At 36.8% G+C, this 18,561-nt stretch overlaps 1 protein-coding gene across 4 annotated transcripts in view; it reads left to right on the top strand.

Moving 5' to 3' along the window:
- Positions 1-18,561, top strand: part of UBE2Q2 (ubiquitin conjugating enzyme E2 Q2) — a 65,094-nt gene that overhangs the window by 21,445 nt on the left and 25,088 nt on the right. For all 4 annotated transcript variants that reach the window (XM_040257333.1, XM_040257332.1, XM_040257334.1 and 1 more), the window contains 5 exons: positions 1,520-1,576; positions 4,371-4,511; positions 7,628-7,712; positions 9,084-9,144; positions 9,905-9,995. In XM_040257333.1, the coding sequence (XP_040113267.1) occupies positions 1,520-1,576; positions 4,371-4,511; positions 7,628-7,712; positions 9,084-9,144; positions 9,905-9,995 (435 nt within the window). The remainder of the gene's footprint in view (positions 1-1,519; positions 1,577-4,370; positions 4,512-7,627; positions 7,713-9,083; positions 9,145-9,904; positions 9,996-18,561) is intronic.

Raw genomic sequence — 18,561 nt, 5'->3', positions numbered from 1 at the left:
TCCCAGAACTCTCTTGTTCTTTTACATAGTAATATTTTTAGATTTTGTGGATGCAGTATCTTCTCAATTACTGCTAAAGATTCCAGTTAGATTTTTTAAAGTATTTGTTTAATTTTTGGTCTTAAGTTGCAGCACGCTGGGTCTTTGTCGCAGTTCATGGACTGTTTTCTAGTCATGGTGTGTGGGCTCCAAGGGTGTAAGGGCTCAGTAGTTGTGGCACACAGGTTTGGTTGTCCTGTGGCATATGGCATCTTAGTTCCCCGACCGGGTTGAACCTATATCCCCTGCATTGGAAGGTGGGTTCCTTAACTGCTGGACCACCAGGCAAGTCCCTCCAATTCAGATTTTAAATTGTTTTATTGCTTTCACTGATCATGCTTCAGGCTACTTCTGCTTGTTTAACTTGGTGCCTTTCTTTCAGATTGCTAGTTTCTTCAAATATCTGGTGATCCCTGATTATCTCCTCATTTTTAGATGGGGTATGAGTTGTTGTGCATGTCCTCAGCAGTTGTCACTCTGCTCTGCTGTGGCCTCTCGTGGTTTTTCAGACCTGTGCTCTGCCTGTGGCGTGTGAATGGGAGGTGCTTGACAGGTGGCCTTTGCAGTTCCTGAGCAAAAAGAAGAGAGAAATCTGTTAGGAGAGTTTGCTGCTGCATTGAGTTACATTAAACAATTGTTTTTTTTCCTCTGGTTCTGACACTGACACTAAGAGGCCAGCAAGGTTGACCTCCACTATGGGGGTGATCCTTACCGGCTGTAGTTGGACAAATAGAGTAGGAATTTCTGGGGAAAAAATATCAAGTTTTTAAAGTCCTAGAGAACTTTGTGTTCTGCAGAACTGTGCCCTGGGTCCAGGAAGCTTGTCTTTATGAACTCTGATTAAACTAGATATAAAACCTCTTCTTAAAACCCTATCTGACTCACTGTGAATGAGAGTTAAGTTGTAACTTATACAGATATATTCTGAGGTAAATAGCATGTTATAAAAAAAGAAAAATCGCTCTTTAGTGAAATGGTGATTACTTTATAACTTTTAGTTTTGTGCAGTGTCTATGCCTTTATAATGCATTTAACCTTTTAAAATGTAAACTGTAGAATTTATGGAAAGATTCAGGTTTTTCAAACCTTAAAAGGTAGATATTTTAAGGAACCCTTGGTTTGGGGTATTTTAAGCCAAAAAGAAGCCATTGGCCTTATAGGCATAGTGATATGTATAAAATGTTTTCTTATTTTAAATTAGAATATTTAAAATATTAATTAGAAAATGTTTAAATTTTTTGTTTGCTTTATATTTGACTATGCCTTTGTTAATTTCTAAGGCATCTGTTAAGTTGAATTTTTCAAAATTTTTCTTAAAAAGCTGATAAATATTTGTCAAAGCAAAATTTAAGAGTAAATGTTTCAGCTTTAATAAACTGTTAGTGGAATTGCAGTGACAGGTAGTTTGTCCCTAAAGTCTTCCGATATGCTGTGTGCTTACTTGTTCTGTGTAGTCCTGGCAAACTTTTTTTCTTTTCAGAATGGGACAACAGAAGAGGTGACTTCAGAAGAGGAGGAAGAGGAAGAGATGGCTGAAGTAGGTATTTTATGTAAAAGTAACATTTCATAAATATCTTCATTTTTGGACATTTTAGTAATTTTCTAATCTCCTTTATTAAAACCATTGTTAATGTGGAATAATGAGAAGCACATTGTATTTGAAGTTTAATACAGTTTATAAAATCTGGCTTTATCTCTAATTCATCATACGCTTTTTAGCAAATTGCTTATCTGATGTCCTTGGATTTGATTTCATGGAAAATAAGAGCTCTTAACATTTAGTACTAAAATTATATTTGAATTTAATAGTAGTCAATACTTAACCTGATTTGGTTTAAGAATAGGAACTACTAAGTTTCAAAAGTTGGAATAAAAGGGGAATTTGAGAACATTTAAGGGACTGTTCATTAGAAGTAATGAAAACTATCTCATATTGAAAACTTAAGAGTGTCAAAGAGGAAATTCCAAAGACATTGAGCTTACATCAGTTTAGTTGCCAGTCATTGATAAAATTTTAGAGGTTTTCAGACTCTGAAGCTTTGCATTTAAATTCAAACTTCATAATGAAGATCTCTTTCTCTATATTGACCTGATAAAAGGCATTTAAGTTCCACAATGTTGGTTTTAAAACATTTTTCTGTTTTGGGTCTTAGAATTGATTCAGGTTATTACCTTATTTTTCTTGATTTGGAAAAATGTAAATCTAAAATTCACTTCTTAGGATGCCTTATAACTAATGTAGTTGGAGGTTTGTTTTGTGAGTCTGGAAGTAAAAATAATTCTTTTTTGGAGAAAATAACTTGATTTTGACTGTGCTGAGTCTTCGGTGCTGTGCCAGTTTTTCTCTAGTTGCAAAGAGCAGGCTCTGTTCTTCCTTCCAGTGCATGGGCTTCTCATTGTGGTTGCTTCTCTTGTTGCCCAGCACAGACTCTGTCTAGGGCGTGGGGGCTTCAGTAGTTATGGCACATGGGCTCTAGAGTTGTCATTCCTGGGCTCTAGAGCACAGGCTCAGTAGTTGTGGTGCAGGGGCTTAGTTGCTCTGTGGCACGTGGGGTCTTCCTGGACCAGGGATCGAACCTGTGTCTTCTGCATTGGCAGGCAGAATCTTTGCCACTGAGCCACTAGGAAAGCCCTAAAATAATTCTTAACATTATCCAATTAGAATGAATTTTGGAGATATAGGAAGTTTTTTTTTTAATGTTTACATGGAGTTTAACTTTGGAATAAACTGAATTAAAATTTTAAACTTTTTATTGAGCCCAGTATATAATAAAGTAGATATTGTACTCAAAGAATTTATGTACCTTTCCTTTTTCCATTCACAAGATAATATGAGGGAAGGATAGCAACATTTGCGGAAACCTGGAAAGGTAGGATAGACTTTGGAGATGTCAGATTAGGACAGGTGAAAAGATATTCAAGGCAACTAAAATAATGTGGTAAAAAGGCCCAGAACAACCCTGGGCATGGTATGTGAGCACATTGGAGGTTGTCCTTTTGGAAGAAGATTGATGTGTTGGAGTCTTGGAAAGCAAGTTTGTCTAGAAAAAGCAGATGGCTGAGTTTTTAATTAGAGACAATATTTGTTTATATTTGGTGTGATTGTTGATAAGGCCTTAAGAAGAAAATAGTATACCGTGAATATTGTTTTGTAAAGATGATAATGATGACTTCTGTGTTGTTTAATACTGAGTGGAAAATTTTTGTGGGTTGGAATATGGCTGAGGTTTAAGTTGGAGGAGGATATACAACCCAGCACTCTGAAGAAAACAAGTGTAGATGGTAAATCGTAGCTGAAATGTGCAATCCAGGGGAAATCAGCTCTATGAAGTGTGAAGTCATAGATAGGATCTAAATAAGAAAGGAATAGGAGTTGACGAGATGGCAGTCCAAGAAAAAGATCATTGAGTCTGGATGGAAGTGGTCTAAATCAACCTGGTCTAGAAATCATGAATTAATCTGCTTGATAAAATGGAGATAACATATAGACTACTTCTTTAGAGATTTTGATGACTGAAGTAAAGTTGGAAGTAAGATAATAGATTTATACAAACGTATGCAGAATTTTTAAATGTGTAAAAGCAGATGATAAGGGAAAGGAGGGAGAAGAATTATGTGGAGATAAATGATGTTGACCTAGAGATGATGTTTGAATTCTTTTTTTAAACTTTTTTCCTAATTATAAAAAAATCAGTATGTGCTCACTACAGAAAACTTGGAAAAGAAGAAAAAAACGCTGATAATAGTATTTCAGTATATGTCCTTTTTTTTCTGTGCTTCTTTTGACATAATTAACATTCTGTGTATTCAATTTTGTATTCTGTGTCTTTTATTTCAATATTGCTATAGAAGAAGCCATTATACTGTATTGGCATTTTAACGGTCTTCTGGCATTCTGTTGAATTAACTGTTCTGATAATTTGCACATGAAAATTTTGTTTTTGTGGTTATAAAGTTGAAATGGGCAAATAGATTTGTGCCTATATCTGTGTTCACATTTTAGACTAGGTACTAAACTAAATCTAATAGATTTTTAGAAGTCAAGTTAAAGTTCTTGGTACCTCATGCTGTACTATTTCAAAAATTCCTCTTAATAGGAGATTTAAAGCCATTTAAGATGGTTATGGCTTTGTAAAATTATTAAATATGCTTTACTCAGTTTCTAGCTTTAAAATATAGGATATAAAAGGAGAGAACCTTTTAAATTGAATGGTGAAAGCTTTTCTCCTCTCCTCGTAAGATACATGTATTTCTCTCTTCTATGTTGTAGGTCAAGAATAATTTAACTTTTGGCATGAGCTTGAGTAGCTAAATTTTTAATTTTTTTGTAGGATATAGAAGACTTGGATCATTATGAGATGAAGGAAGAAGAGCCTATTAATGGGAAAAAGTCAGAGGATGAAGGAATTGAAAAAGAAAATTTGGCAATATTAGAGAAAATTAGGAAGACTCAAAGGCAAGACCATCTCAATGTAAGTATTGTATAAGCATCTAGAACCTGGACTTTTGTGGTTAAATAATTACAGTTGACCCTTGGATGCTGACCTTACACAGTGAGAAATCCACATGTAACTACAGCCAGCCTTCTATATCCGCAGTTCCACATCCAAGGATTCAACTAACTGCAGATAGTGTAGTATGTATTTATTGAAAAAATCTGCATATAAGTGGATCCATGCAGTTCCAACTCATCTTGTTCAAGAGTCAGCTGTACAGGATAATATAAATACAGGGCAATTCAGTAAGATACCAACCTCAGCCAGGCCTCTCCATCCCTGCCTTGGTAGTAGATTCGGTCATGTTTTATTGCCCTAGTTTTTTTTTTTTCCCCTAACATTTCTCGTCTACTGATAGCTCCTTTCTACCCTGTTCATCTGCTTTTCTACTCTGTTCATCTGAAATCAGTTACTGTCCAACCTGCTTATCCTGTTTTCTCTCTTTACCCTTTTCCTATGGGATCTGTAAATTTAAATTCAGTCTCTCCTACAAAGTATAATTCAAATTCTCTCTTCTTTGTGAAGCTGGCATCTGGTTTGTTCTGCCATGACAGAACCAAAAGTAACTTTTTCTTTTGACTTAACATCTTTTATATGAAGCAGCATGGTAACAAACACAGCTGTGTGGCTTCAGTTTCCCAACTCTATAACATGGACATTATGTACCGTTTAGATGATTTCTGTAAATAATAAATGAGAATGATGTATATAAATGTTCAATGTAGAGAAATATCAAATGAAAGTCTAGCTCTCCATCTCAACACTTAACTGTTTACCTACTCCCTTTCTGTTAAAGCTGTTTATCAACCCCATGAAATCTGAGAACCGGTTCTTTTGTCCTGAGCACAGATTCTCAAACACAGGGAGTGAATTGTTGTGCAAGGAGATGAGAAGTGTTGTAAATAGGAAGATGATCATGTCGTCAGTCTTACTTACTGTACTAATGTAACTGGCAGATCTTTCTTTAGAGAGCAAAGAAATTTAGCCAAGTCTTTACCTTGATTATTAAAAAATAAATAAAAGCTTGTGGTATTCAAGCTAAAGATATTTACTCTAACTTTCTATATCTTGTGATTGCATCCAGTTTGTGTGTTATAGTCAAACAGCTACAAATTATTGAATACTATCACATGACACATACTAAGTCCTTTAAACTTTTTATATACCTTTGCATTTAATTTTCATAACTACTGTGTGAAATAGTCTTCCTACTCTACAGATGTGAAACTGGGGTTTTAACTCATCAAGTAACATAGCCAGATTTTCTACCTCACCTTAAAGTGTAGTGCAGTTTTTAAGGTGCAGCATTTAAAATTTTACACAGATATTCAGAACAGTCTTTTGGACTCTGTGGGAGAGGGCGAGGGTGGGATGATTTGGGAGAATGGCATTAAAACATATGTGAAATGAATTGCTAGTCCAGGTTTGATGCATGATATAGGATGCTTAGGGCTGGTGCACTGGGATGACCCAGAGGGATGATATGGGGACGGAGGTGGGAGGGGGAGTTCAGAATGGGGAACACGTGTATACCTGTGGCAGATTCATGTTGATGTATGGCAAAACCAATACAACCTTGTAAAGTAATTACCCTCCAATTAAATAAATTTATATTAAAAAAATAAAATAAAATTTTACAAGGTCAGGTTTTCTTTTCTTTTTTTTAATTCAGAAGACATTCTAAATGTTTTTCTTATGATAAATAGTTCTATTCGTATTCAGTCTTAGGATAAGATACTGGTGCCTTTTAATCTTCAGAGAAGTTGGAACACTGAAAAGTACTGAAACCAGTTGTATGTATGTGGACATGTTTCTCTATTTCTTAATATGTAAACTATAGATTATTAGTATAATATTCTTGATTATAAGGAAACTGCTTTAGTTAATGTATCATGTTGAGGGTCTTCTAGTAATTTTCAAAAATGCATGGAGCCCCTACACATCTATTAAAACGGCCAAAATCTGGAGCACTGACAATACCAAATGACTGGTGAGGATATGGAGCAACAGGGAACTTTTCTGATTGCTGATAGGAAAATAGTGTCTGGCAGATTCTTTAAAAACTAAACATATTCTTACCATACAATCCAGCAGTTGAGCTCCTTGGTATTTGCCCAAATACACTGAAAAGTTATGTCCACACAAAAACCTGCACATAGATGTTTATAGCAGCTTAGTTCATAATTGCCAAAGCTTGGAAGCAACCAAGATCATCTTTGGTAGGAGAGCAAATAAACTGTAATACATCCAGGCAATGGAATATTAATCCCTGATAGAAAAAAAGTAATGAGTTGTTAAGACAGGACATAGGCCTGGAGGAACCTTAAATCCATATTACAGGTGAAAGAAGCCGATCTGAAAAGGTTGCAGACTGTGTTTCAATTATATGGCATTCTGGAAAAGGCAAAACTATGGAGACAGTAAAAAGATCCGTGGTTGCCAGCGATTGGGGGGTGGGGTGGGATTAATAGGTGAAGTGCTGAGGACTTTTTGGGCAATGAAAATACTTTGTATGTTACTGTAACGTGTGGATGCATGTCATTACACGTTTGTCCAGATCCATAGAATGTCCAGCACCGAAAGTGAACCATAAGATGGTGTGGTGATGTGTCCAAATAGGTTTATAAGTTGTAAGAAGTATGCCCCTAAAGGATGCTTGATAATGAGGGTGACTATTGATTGTGAGGGGCAGTTATATAGGAAATCTCTGTACTGTCCTCTTAATTTTGCTGTGAACATGAAACTTCCCACCCCAGTAAAATCACAAAAAAGAAAATAAAATTTTAAAAAATTGATGAATTTGAAATAGACCCTTATTAGTTCTAGGCTCTTGAAGTGGTCGTGGGGATCTGGATATAAACAAGTCTTTTTTTTTCAGATGACAAATAGTAAATGAATCAGACCTGTTCCAAATTTGTATTCCTGTTGCAACTTTATGATCATTGATTTAATATTTTTTTCACTTCTTAAAATGTTAAGTGGTGATCCATTTTTACAGTCTCATTGTGAACATTTATTTCAGGTTCAGATACCTTAAATCTTTAGTTGTTTGAATCAATAAATCCTGGTAAACAGCAAGTTTTATGTTTCAGGGTGCAGTGTCTGGGTCTGTACAAGCTTCAGATAGACTTATGAAAGAGCTCAGGGACATATACAGATCACAGAGTTATAAAACAGGTAAGGACCTCTGGATCTCTGCTGTTGTCCTTATGCCTAAAGTTTTCAGATATAATATAACTTCATTTCTCATAGTATAACTGGACAGAAACAGAAATGTTTATTAACTTTATTTTAGGAATGTGAAATGCAAATGCAAATTTAAGTAACCAAAAGATGTAGGGGATAAAATAGGATGAGTTCACTTATTGTTTGGATTTTTAGAAATTGTTTTTATGGACACATTTTTTGTCTTCTTGTTGATAGGGATTAATTCATAGGATTTTTATCTTCTGGGAAATGTACAAGAAATACCTGCTTTAGAAAGTAAATAAGATGAATATGTTTTATTGTACAAAGAACTATTGCCAAGTTAATTTATCTTTTTTATTCCTTGTTTTGAAATGACAAACTCATATACATAATCAACTGTTATAGAGAGAGTTAAAATAGGTTTTTTTTTAAAATTATAGTTTGACTTAAGAGTTCTTTCTTAACCAATAAGACTTAAATATTGTGGAACTTCCATAACTGATGTAAAATTCCCTCATACTATTGCAGAGAGTCTTAACAGTATTGTATAAGATAAAGAGCCAAACTTTACTTTCTTTGAAAAAAGTAGCATTATAATTCATTCAGAATTTTTCAGAGTGATCAAATCTAAATCATTAGAGCTTACCTAAAAATAAACAATCAGCCTCTCCCCCTTATAGAACAAGATAAGTCAAACTTGTTTCTGAGATTATTACAAGTTTTGGTGTCCTAACATTTCTTATAAGAAGTCTGAAAGTTTGTGTGTAGAAACCTAATAAAGTTTAATATTTGAATACTATTTATACCGAAATGTTAAATCATCACTTGTTTGTTACAGCATTATTTTGTAGTAACAAAAAATTAAATTAATAACCAGATATATGGTGAACTTAAATAATTGCTTATCCATAAAGTAAATTACTGTAGAATTATTTTAAAAATTGACAATAAATTTCTATATGCTAAGCTGGAAAAATGCTCCCTAAAAGATTATAAAACTATATGTTAGAGGGATTCCATTTTAATAGAAATGTTTGTATATGCATAGGGGAAAAGTCTTAAGTACATGTGGTTTTGCATAATCTTTTTTTTTCCTTTTGCAGTGAATGGTAAACAGTTTCTCAACCCCACAATCCTCTTCATGATGATTTTAGTTATCTATCTATTTAGGGTATAAGATACTCTGTTCCAGCACAAGAATTATTACATTACAACTTAGTTGTTATGTTTTAATAGCAAAATTTCTTGCTTTTGTTGGCTATATAGTGTGTACATTTACAGCAGAGCAATAGTTATAAGACCAAGTGCAACAGTTATAAGATAAGTGAAGAGTAACTAATGTGCCCTATATCATTACAGGGATTTATTCAGTGGAACTCATAAATGACAGTTTATATGACTGGCATGTTAAACTGCAGAAGTAAGTGCTTTTTTATGCTAACCCACTCTTTTTAATGGTAGACTATCACAATGAGATTTCCTCCCTGCTTAATTTGGTACCTATTTACTATGGCTTTTACTTAGAATTTTAGATCCTGTTTGTATAGAAGTAGTTCTTAGGTTGTTAAAATGAGCTGTTTCTTGGGCTTAATAAGTAAAGTGAGAAAGCAGGAGGAGAAAAAGAAGGGCCAGCTGTGAGAGAAAGTGTTTCATGGAGTTAGTGAGACAATTAGGAACTATACAAACAAAAGTGTATAAATAACTTGATGAGTTAGTATCCATTGTGTACTCGAAGTAAGAAATGAGGAGATCTTTATATAAACAATTGTAGACAAATTTAGGTTTTGTTAGTGATTTCACTTGTCCTTGGTAAATTTCTCTCATTGAACCCTTTGTCTAATAATATAGTTTGAGAGAAGCAGATTAAATTTTTGAGTTCTTGAGAAGACTATGTACATATGACTCTTTCCTTTAGGATAACTGCTAACTTTGCATGCCACGTGAGAGAATAGATTTAGAATGCTGTGGTCTCTTCTCTGGACATTTAGTCTCAAGGAACTGGAGACTATAGTAATTTGTTTTTCTAGGGGCCATAGAGCAACTTTAGACTTTCTCTGTTTGAAACTTACCCCAGGGGCTCTGTTGTTAGCTTTTGGAATGGTTCATTTTTGAAGTTAGTGAGGAAAAAACATCTGACCTTTTTGTTTGAACTGTATTTTCTGTTGTTTTGTAATTCTCAGAGTGGATCCTGATAGTCCTTTGCACAGTGATCTTCAGATTTTAAAAGAAAAAGAAGGCATAGAATATATTTTGCTTAACTTCTCTTTTAAGGTAAGAAAAATTGTAAGGGGACTACATATGCTTCTAATGCAACATATATTTGTACAATTGCTTTGGAGAACTATTTGGTATAACTTGGCAAAGTAGAAGATACTTGTACCCTATGGTCCAGGAATTCTCCTTCTAGATATACAGTCTGCAAGAAATGAGTACTTAGATGTGCCAGGAGACAACACAAGAATGTTCAAAGCAGCATTGTTTATAATAGGCTCAAATAAAAATAACCTAAGTGTCTCCCAGTAAAATTGAGAACTGTGGTATTCATAAAATGGAATAGAGCTATGTACAACAAGATAGATGAATCTTGAACACAGTTTGAGCAGAAAGCAGATCCAGAAACGTGTTTTGTACAGTTTCATTTATATAGAGCTCAAAAATAGGTAAAACTAAATTGTTTAGGGCATGCATTCTCATTGGAGGCAGGTCTCTCTCTCCTTCCTTGCTCCCCACTCCACACCCAATGCAGTGAAAATTGGTCCTTGGAGTGCAAAAGGCTTATATGTTAAGATGGTCTGTAGCCATTCAAGGGGCCATAGTATGTAGATACATACACACTATGTCTGAGGTGTTAAAATTTGGTGAGGGAGCAGGACAGGGAAGAATTAGTAAAAAAAATACTCTAAAAAGGCTTGTTAGTGGGACAGAAATGAAAAGAAGGCTGAGAAACATTAATGGATTCATACTTGGAAATGAAGATGCGAGTACCATACAGTTAAGATAGCAAGTACGTCTAGGTTAGAGGAGGGAGTTGTGAGCTGAAAGGGACATCTGGGGGCTCCTTGGATACTGGCTATTGTCTGTTTCTTGACCAGGGTGGTGGTTGTGTGGATACAGTTTCATGCTAATGTGTAACAGTATACCTATATACTTTTCTAAATTTATGTGTTGTATTTAACAACTTTTTTTTTCAAGGTGCTAAAAAACAAAAGTTAAAGAAGAATGGCAAGTGTAATGGTTTTAAGCCTTTGTTTAAAAACACTACGAAGCGTTTCTAAGGGATTATGTTTTAATTATTTGGAGCTGGTTTTTGACTTGTTCTCTGAAATTGAGAAATTGTGTAACAGCTGTCTTGCAGATAAACTTTTTTTTTCTATTTCAGTTAGGCTTCAGTGCATTTTAGTGTGATAGAATGAACAGCAGTCCTCAACTTTTTGGCACCAGGGATGGGTTTCATGGAAGACAATTTTGCCACAGACTGGGTCGGGAGGTGGTTTAGGGATGATTTAAGTGTGTTACATTTATTGTGTTATTCTATTATTACATCAGCTCCACCTCAGATCATCAGGCATTAGATCTCGGAGGCTGGGGACCCCTGCTGTAGAAGGCTTGAGGACATGAGGCATCCAAAATGTAATCCCTGTTCTTCAAGGACCTGTCGTCTTTGGAGAGAAATCTGTGATGAAAACTGTAGGGCATTGGAGATCATGATGGAGAGTCTGGGAGCTTACCTTTATGTAGTAAAAAGCTAGCAGGAGTTTTTAGGCAGGGGTATGATTGATCTATTTGGCTTTTTATTTTATTTTTAAAAAACAATTAGTATGCCATCAGCATCAGAGTAGGGTTTGGATAAGACAGAGTAGACTTCTGGGAGACAAGCTGGGGGCATTGATTTTAATCTGGGTGAAAGAGTAATGAAGATTAGTAGTGGTAGGAATAGGTGGAAGTAGATGAATATGGGCTTCCCTGGTGGCTCAGCTGGTAAAGAATCTGCCTGCAATGTGGGACACCTGGGTTTGATCCCTGGGTTGGGAAGATCTCCTGGAGGAGGGAAAGGCTACCCACTCCAGTATTCTGGCCTGGAGAATTCCGTGGACTGTACAGTCCACAGGGTTGCAAAGAGCTGGACATGACTGAGTGACTTTCACTACCATTAGATGAAAATGAGATGTTTTGAGGGAAGAAAAGACATGAAAGGATACTTTTACACTTGCAAAAAGGAGTAATGTTCTGAAAGCTGCTTACTTAGTGTTTGTGTGTGTATATTCTTGTTTGGGCTTATATCCTCATTTATGATTGAACTTTCTTCAAATAACCCAAATGTCAAATGTCACTATTTTCCCACAGCTTTGTTATTGTAGAAATTATTGAGTCTATCAACTGGGTTACCTTCCTAGAGAGTGAATCTGGGATATATTTACTGATTCATGTGGTGCAAAGACCCTAGGAATGTATCTTTTTTTAAAATGCAAATTTTTATTTTATTTATTTTTGGCCACTCTGTGTGGCTTGTGGGATCCTACTTCCCTGACCAGGAGTCAAACTCTGGCCCTTGACAGTGAAAGCATGAAGTCCCAACCACTGGACTGCCAGGGAATTCCCCTAAGTAAATTATTTTTAACTTGAAATCTAAATAATTAAACCATATGCCCAACACCAAGCTTAAGAAATAGAACTGTATCAATATCTTTGAAGCCCAATGCGGGCCATTCCCCACCCGCATTCTCCTTTCAGACATATCTTTAAAGGAATATGAAATCTTGACCAGGAAACTGAGACTTGTGACTGCGGATAGTGTTTTCACTATATTTTCTTGCTCTAGATGGAACTTCAGGGAGGACAATCTGGGAGGTAAATAAATGGCTGAGATTCTGTTGGATTTGTGTTTCTGGACCATGGTTTCTGATACCAGAAAGAAGGGCCTTTGCTAGGGTTGAAGTATTTAAGAGACCTGGGAAGGTTAAGATTGCCCTGAGCTAACCAGCCTTGTGAAGAGGACCTTAAACTCAGTTGCCAAGTTATAAGTATCTCAATTAATAGATTTTGGAGGATAGCAGATACGACTCAGAAGGAAGGATCCACAGAAGGAGCATGAATAGTATTCGAGGCCGTGACTGTCCACGGTGACCCCTTGAGGGTCCTGAAGAATAAGAAAATGAAACTGGAGATGCAGTGTGACACCAGGTTGGGAAGGGGCAGGGGCCGGAGCGTTGCCCTATAGATTGGTCAGCAGCTTGGTTAGGAAGTGGTGGTCTGGCTTTTCAGGCCACGTGTGAGTTACGGAGTTGAATTCTGAGGTAGTACTTTAAAAAGAGTTTGTTTAGACAAATCTGGGTTCATCTAGAGAATAGCAGCCGGGATTAGAGATTCCGTGCCATGTCCTAAGATGGTGGGATTGTAGATGTGGAGAGGAGAACATGGGGGTTTGTGATAGCTTGTCTTCAACTATTTCAAGGACTGGGGATGTAGAAGGATTAGTTTGATTTTGTTTTTGATGAACACAAGGCATGGCGATTAAATAAGTAAGTCAGACTGTAAAGTGACGGTTTTCAACTCAGTATAAGGAAGTGATTTGTAACTATTTAGAGCCATTCAATGATGTAGTCATTCAAAAATAGAATGTTCCTCATCGTTAAGAATAGCTTGGAAGGCCTAGACAGTTTATTTGGAAATCAGATAACTGTGTGAGATCACTGTAAACTCTGATCTTCTTAGTTTCTGAGTTAATACACCACAGTAACTCGCATGTCTATATTTTTGTTTTTGTTTTAGATACACGGCATGGCTTGCAGGATTTTAGTTCCCCCGTGGAGTCCTAACTGCTGGACTGCCTGGGAATTCCCTCTCATATATCTGTTTTAACAGAAACCTTCTTCTCTTGCCCCCAGTGCCTGTACCTACCCTCCCCCACCCCGACACCTTATTTCTGTAAAATTTTGGTTACTGAGTTCCAAGGTACAGAGTTTGTGGAATAGAATCCCTAGGTTTTGATAGAGTAGTTAATCTGAGGCATTACTTAAAGTGAAGGGAATCCTCACTGTCACATAATCAATTCAGAGAGGTTTGTAGTCACTCATGGAATCACACATTCAACAATCTAAAATACAGGAAATTCAATCAAGTTGTGCTTTACCAAACTTTGCATCTATGCCTTTCTTTATTGTAGAAAAAAGGTGAGCTACTTATTTGGAACTAGATTATAATAACTGTCATTAAGTTGGTTTCTTGTGTGGACAGATTTCTTCTTTTTCTGCCTTACAATAGATAGCTAAGATTACCTGTTTTAGCCATCAGAAGTATGTTTTTTTATCTCCCTCTCCTATTAGGATTTAATTTTCATAGTTTATATGTTCCTCAGAGTCTTGCTTGAGGATGGGTAGAGGTAGGGAGTTAAACACTGTATTTTTGTATTCTTAGAAATAAAACTGTTATTTCTCTGTTTCTTAGTAGTAAACATTGTATTTTTGTGTTCTTAGAAATAACTGGATGAAATTGTTTAGCTCCTTTACCTGCAGATTGATTTTTGATTTAAGGGGCATTAGTTGTTGACTGATTCTTTTCTATTTGCACATAGAAATTGGAGGTGATTTCCCTTGGCCTTCCTGACATCTCTTCTTGGGAGGCAGTAGGCTGTTGCCTTGCTCCTTGTTGTGGCGGCTGGGACCGTTTGTGGACCCATCTGACACTGACTCTGTCAGAGGCCAAGACCTCTGACACTCTGAGGCCACCTCGGCTGCAGTCTTTACTGAAGTCCACTGAGAGGAAAAGTTTTGTTCTGGAAACCTCAGTTTCCAGGACTGGAAAGTTGAAAGAATGCTGCAGCCTGAGAATTAACTAAGATTCTTTTCTCTTATTTTGCCTTCTTTATATGTCTATCAAGCCTGATCTTTGCCAAAGCGATCATCTATTGACATTTAATGTTGTTATTGCTATTTGGGTTTCAGTGTAGTGTCTCATTCTATTTGTCCTTGAACCATCTCTTTTTTCTCATTTCATTCAGATTTTTAAGAAATTACTCTAGTTTCCCCACCTCTAGTTAGCATGGTGCTTGTCATTCCTTTACTCTTCTTTACTACCTTACAATTACAATGCATATCCTTAGCTTGTCAAAGTGTTATATATATTTGTTAGTGTTTTTCTTTTTCTTGTCAACACAGAGATCTTAGAACTGTGCTCTAAGAACTCTGTGCTCTTGTTGTCATTCCTTTTAGTTCTGTATTTATCTTATACCTGTAAACCCTTATATATCACTATTACATAACTCATCAGTATTCATTTGGGCCTGTGCATGTATTAGCTCTCTTCATGGTCTTTATTCTCCATGTTTCCATCTAGGACCTTCCTCTTGCTTGAAGAATGTCCATTTTTGTTTCCTTTAGAGTGGGTCTGCTTATAGGAAAATATCTTTATTTGGACTTCATTTTTGGAAAGTATTTTCATTTGGTATAGATTTTTAGGTTGGAAATTACTTTCTTTCATTACCTCAAAGATGTCATTCCTCTATTATAGCTTCCATTGTTTCTCTTGAAGTGTTTACAGTGGGTAAATCTTATGAAATCTTTAATCATTTTTGGAAAATTCTCAGACATTATCTCTTCAAATATTACTTCTATCACATTCTCTCTTCTTCTACGACTCTATGTATATGATTAGCATTTTCAATTCATTTTCCTACATCTTGCTTATTATCTGTATTTTCCACTTTTTTCTCTCCCTTGTCTTCATTTGGGATGCTTTCTAACTTATTTTTCCAGTATACTAAATTTCTCTTCCAGGTCTCCACAGTAGATAAACTCATCCATCAAGTTATTAATTTCAGTTATTTATTTCTAAACTTCAGAATTTCTATACAGTTCATTTGTATAATTTTAGTTTTCTGCCAGGGTTTTCAGTCTTGTCTTTTCTTGCACATATTTGGCTTCAGTTCAGTTCAGTCGATTAGTCGTGTCCGACTCTTTGCAACCCCATGGACTGCAGCACACCAGGCCTCCCTGTCCATCACCAACTCCCGGAGTCCACCCAAACTCATATCCATTGAGTCGGTGATGCCATCCAACCATCCCATCCTCTGTCTTCCCCTTCTCCTCCTGCCCCCAATCTTTGCCAGCATCAGGGTCTTTTCAAATGAATCAGTTCTTTGCATCAGGTGGCCAAAGTATTGGAGTTTCAGCTTCAACAACAGTCCTTCCAGTGAACACTCAGGACTTATCTCCTTTAGTCTGGTTGGATCTCCTTGCAGTCCAAGGGACTCTCAAGAGTCTTCCCCAACACCTTAGTTCAAAAGCATCAATTCTTTGGTGCTCAGCTTTCTTTATAGTCCAACTCTCACATCCATATGTGACCATTGGAAAAACCATAGCTTTGACTAGATGGACCTTTGTTGGCAAAGTAATGTCTCTACTTTTTAATATGCTGTCTAGGTTGGTCATAACTTTTCTTCCAAGGAGTAAGCGTCTTTTAATTTCATGGCTACAATCACCATCTGCAGTGATTTTGAAAGTGAAAGTGAAGTCGCTCAGTCGTGTCTGACTCTTTGCCACCCTGTGGACTGTAGCCCACCAGGCTCCTCAGTCCATGGGATTCTCAAGGCAAGAATACTGGAGTGGGTTGCCATTTCCTTCTCCAGGGGATCTTCCCAACCCAGGGATTGAGCCCAGGTCTCCCACATTGCAGGCAGACGCTTTAACCTCTGAGCCACCAGAGCCCCCCAAAATAAAGTCTGTCACTGTTTCCACTGTTTCCCCATCTATTTGCCATGAAGTAATGGGACTGGATGCCATGATCTTAGTTTTCTCAATGTTGAGCTTTAATCCAACTTTTTCACTCTCCTCTTTCATCCTGAGGCTCTTTAGTTCTTCTTCACTTTCTGCCTTAAGGATGGTGTCATCTGCATATCTGAGGTTATTGATATTTCTCCCGGCAATCTTGATTCCAGCTTGTGCTTCATCCAGCCCAGCGTTTCTCATGATATAAGTACTCTGCATATAAGTTAAGTAAGCACGGTGACAATATATAGCCTTGACTTCCTCCTTTCCCTATTTGGAACCAGTCTGTTGTTCCATGTTCAGTTCTAACTGTTGCTTCCTGATCTTCATACAGATTTCTCAAGAGGCAGGTCGGGTGATCTGCTATTCCCATCTCTTTCAGAATTTTCTACAGTTTGTTGTGATCCACACAGTCAAAGGCTTTGGTGTAGTCAATAAAGCAGGAGTAGGTGTTCTTCTGGAACTCTCTTGCCTTTTCAATGATTCAGCGGATGTTGGCAGTTTAATCTCTGGTTCCTCTGCCTTTCCTAAATCCAGCTTGAACATCTGGAAGTTCACAGTTCACTTATTGTTGAAGCCTGGCTTGGAGAATTTTGAGCATTACTTTACTAGCATGTGAGATGAGTGCAATTGTGCGGTAGTTTGAACTTTCTTTGGGATTGGAATGAAAACTGACCTTTTCTGGTCCTGTGGCCACTGCTGAGTTTTTCCAAATTTGCTGGCATATTGAGTTTAGCACTTTCACAGCATCATCGTTCAGGATTTGAAATAGCTCAACTGGAATTCATCACCTCCACTAGCTTTGTTCATAGTGATGCTTCCTAAGGCCCACTTGACTTCACATTCCAGAATGTCTGGCTCTAGTGAGTGATCACACCATCGTGATCATCTGGGTCGTGAAGATCTTTTTTGTACAGTTCTGTGTATTCTTGCCACCTCTTCTTAATATCTTCTGCTTCTGTTAGGTCCATACCATTTCTGTCCTTTATTGTGCCCATCTTTGTGTGAAATGTTCCCTTGGTATCTCTAATTTTCTTGAAGAGATCTCTAGTCTTTCCCATTCTGTTGTTTTCCTCTATTTCTTTGCACTGGTCACTGAGGAAGGCTTTCTTATCTCTCCTTGCTATTGTTTGGAACTCTGCATTCAAAAGGGTATATCTTTCCTTTTCTCCTTTGTTTTTCGCTTCTCTTCTTTTCACAGCTATTTGTATGGCCTCCTAAGAGAGCCATTTTGCTTTTTTTGCATTTCTTGGGAATGGTCTTGATCCCTGTTTCCTGTACAATGTCACGAACCTCCATCCATAGTTCATCAGGCACTCTGTCCATCAGCTCTAGTCCCTTAAATCTGCTGTATAATCGTAAGGGATTTGATTTAGGTCGTACCTGAATGGTCTAGTAGTTTTCCCCACTTTCTTCAATTTAAGTCTGAATTTGGCAATAAGGAGTTCATGATCTGAGCCACAGTCAGCTCCTAGTCTTGTTTTTACTCACTGTATAGAGTTTCTCCATCTTTGGCTGCAAAGAATATAATCAATCTGATTTCAGTGTTGACCATCTGGTGATGTCCATGTGTAGAGTCTTCTCTTGTGTTGTTGGAAGAGGGTGTTTTTTATGATTAGTGCATTTTCTTGACTCTATGAGCCTTTGCTCTGCTTCATTCTGTACTCCAAGACCAAATTTGCCTGTTACTCCAGGTGTTTTTTGACTTCCTATTTATTCCAGTCCCTTACAATGAAAAGGACATCTTTTTTGGGTGTTAGTTCTAAAAGGTCTTGTAGGTCTTCATGGAACTGTTCAGCTTCAGCTTCTTCCGCATTCCTGGTTGGGGCATAGCTTGGATTACTGTGATACTGAATATTCAGCTTAGTTATTTTAAAATCTGTGTCAGATAATGCTTGTAGTTTTGTCTGTCATTTTCTGATAATGCTGTCTTTAAGTCTCATGTGACTGGTTATTTTTGGTGATAGATGTTATATATGAATGATTAGAGAGCTAATTTGAAGCCTTGGATGCTAGTCCTCTACATAGAAGATGTATGTCTGCCCATCAGGTAGTTGGGCATTGTAACCCAGGAT

This window comes from Oryx dammah, unplaced genomic scaffold, assembly GCF_014754425.2.
Source record: "Oryx dammah isolate SB20612 unplaced genomic scaffold, SCBI_Odam_1.1 HiC_scaffold_16, whole genome shotgun sequence".
Classification (NCBI taxonomy): domain Eukaryota; kingdom Metazoa; phylum Chordata; class Mammalia; order Artiodactyla; family Bovidae; genus Oryx; species Oryx dammah.
Note: the sequence above shows the minus strand (reverse complement) of the source record. Positions and strands in the feature narration are given on the sequence as shown.